The 1273-nt window shown below is 67.6% G+C and overlaps 1 protein-coding gene across 1 annotated transcript in view; it reads right to left on the bottom strand.

Annotated features, from left to right (window-relative positions):
* LOC113408517 (protein FAM50 homolog) overlaps positions 1–1267 on the bottom strand; it is a 1577-nt gene extending 310 nt beyond the window's left edge. Inside the window, exons 1-5 of the mRNA XM_026661788.1 lie at positions 1259–1267; positions 913–989; positions 605–671; positions 272–333; positions 62–138 (exon numbers count right to left, since the gene is read on the bottom strand). Coding sequence (XP_026517573.1) covers positions 62–138 — 77 coding nt within the window. The 5' untranslated portion in view covers positions 272–333; positions 605–671; positions 913–989; positions 1259–1267. The remainder of the gene's footprint in view (positions 1–61; positions 139–271; positions 334–604; positions 672–912; positions 990–1258) is intronic.
* Positions 1268–1273: the final 6 nt, after the last annotated feature.

Below are 1273 nucleotides of genomic sequence, written 5' to 3'. Positions count from 1 at the left end.
CCCCCCCCCCGACACACTCCCTCCCTGTCACCCACTGCCCTGCCCCCCAGCCGGCCCCCACCTGAGCTCGCTGAAGTCCTTGCGCAGGATCTCGAGGGCTTTCTGCAGGAACTGCTGCATGGTGTTCCCCTTCTTCATCTGGGGGGATGGGGGAGGTTAGGGCTGGGATGTCTCTCCCCCCCGATCCTTCTCCCCCACAGGGCTGGGACAGCTCCTCTGCCCGCCCCAGTCACGGCTCCTCTGCGCTGCGCGCCCCACCCCCCCCACTCACCTTGACCGTGCGCCGGTGGCCGGAGCCATCCCAGTAGCTGAAGGTGATTTCAATCTCCTCGCCTGGGGGGGAGGAAGGCATGGGTCAATGCGGGGAGGGGACAGTCCTGCCTCCCCACCTGCCCCTAACACCCCCCCCCAATCCCATCCAACCCCCTCAGCTACAACCTCCCCCACCCCCCAATGCCTACTGTCAGCTGGAATCCTCCTCCTCCCTCCGCTCCCCCGAACCCGCTAATGGCTCCAACTCCCCCTCCCGTCCCATCTCCCCACCAGGCCCAGCCGCCGGCATCCCCCCAGGACCCAGTGGCAGGCAGTTCCCCTGGCCACGTACTCTTGATCTTCTCCTGCTTGGCCTCCCACTCCTGGCGCAGCTCCTCGCGCAGGCGGTTCTCCTCCTCCTGGGGGGGGGGGAGACACACAGCTCAGTCGGGGAGGGCCTGACTCCCGGGTTACCCTGGGGTCCCGGCTGGGGAAGGGGGGGTTGATGTCAGTCTATGATGTTCACCTCATGGTCCCGGCGGGGGAGCAGGGAGGGGGCTGTACCTCAAGGTCTGAGGGGGGGCAGGGCAGTACCTTGTGGTCCCGGGGGGGGAAGGGGAGCACGTACCTCACAGTCTGGGGGGGGGGGCAGGGCAGTACCTCGCGGTCCCGATCCGGCAGGAAGCTGGTGTCCACATCCGGATTCTTTCCCAGTTTGCGCTTCTTGGGGGGCAGCTCTGTGGGGACAACGGGAATGAGACACCCCCCGCCCCATACAATCTAAGCATGGACCCACTCCCAGGCTTCCCCAGCCCCCCACCGCACCTCGTACTGACTGGCCCCTGCCCGACGGCACCCCCTACAGCCCCCCAGGTCCCTCACGGGCAGCATCCCTGACCCCCCTCCCCCCATACACACCCACCACCAGCCTGGCCCCACAGCTCCCCCTACAGCCCAGCCCTCCACCCCACCCTAGGCCCCTCCACCAGCTTCCCAACCCACCCACCCTCTTTCTCCAGCT

This window comes from Terrapene carolina, unplaced genomic scaffold (assembly GCF_002925995.2).
Source record: "Terrapene carolina triunguis isolate 2854851 unplaced genomic scaffold, T_m_triunguis-2.0 Scaffold17272, whole genome shotgun sequence".
NCBI lineage: Eukaryota > Metazoa > Chordata > Testudines > Emydidae > Terrapene > Terrapene triunguis.
The sequence above is the reverse complement of the archived record's forward strand: the minus strand, read 5'-3'. Positions and strand labels throughout refer to the sequence as shown.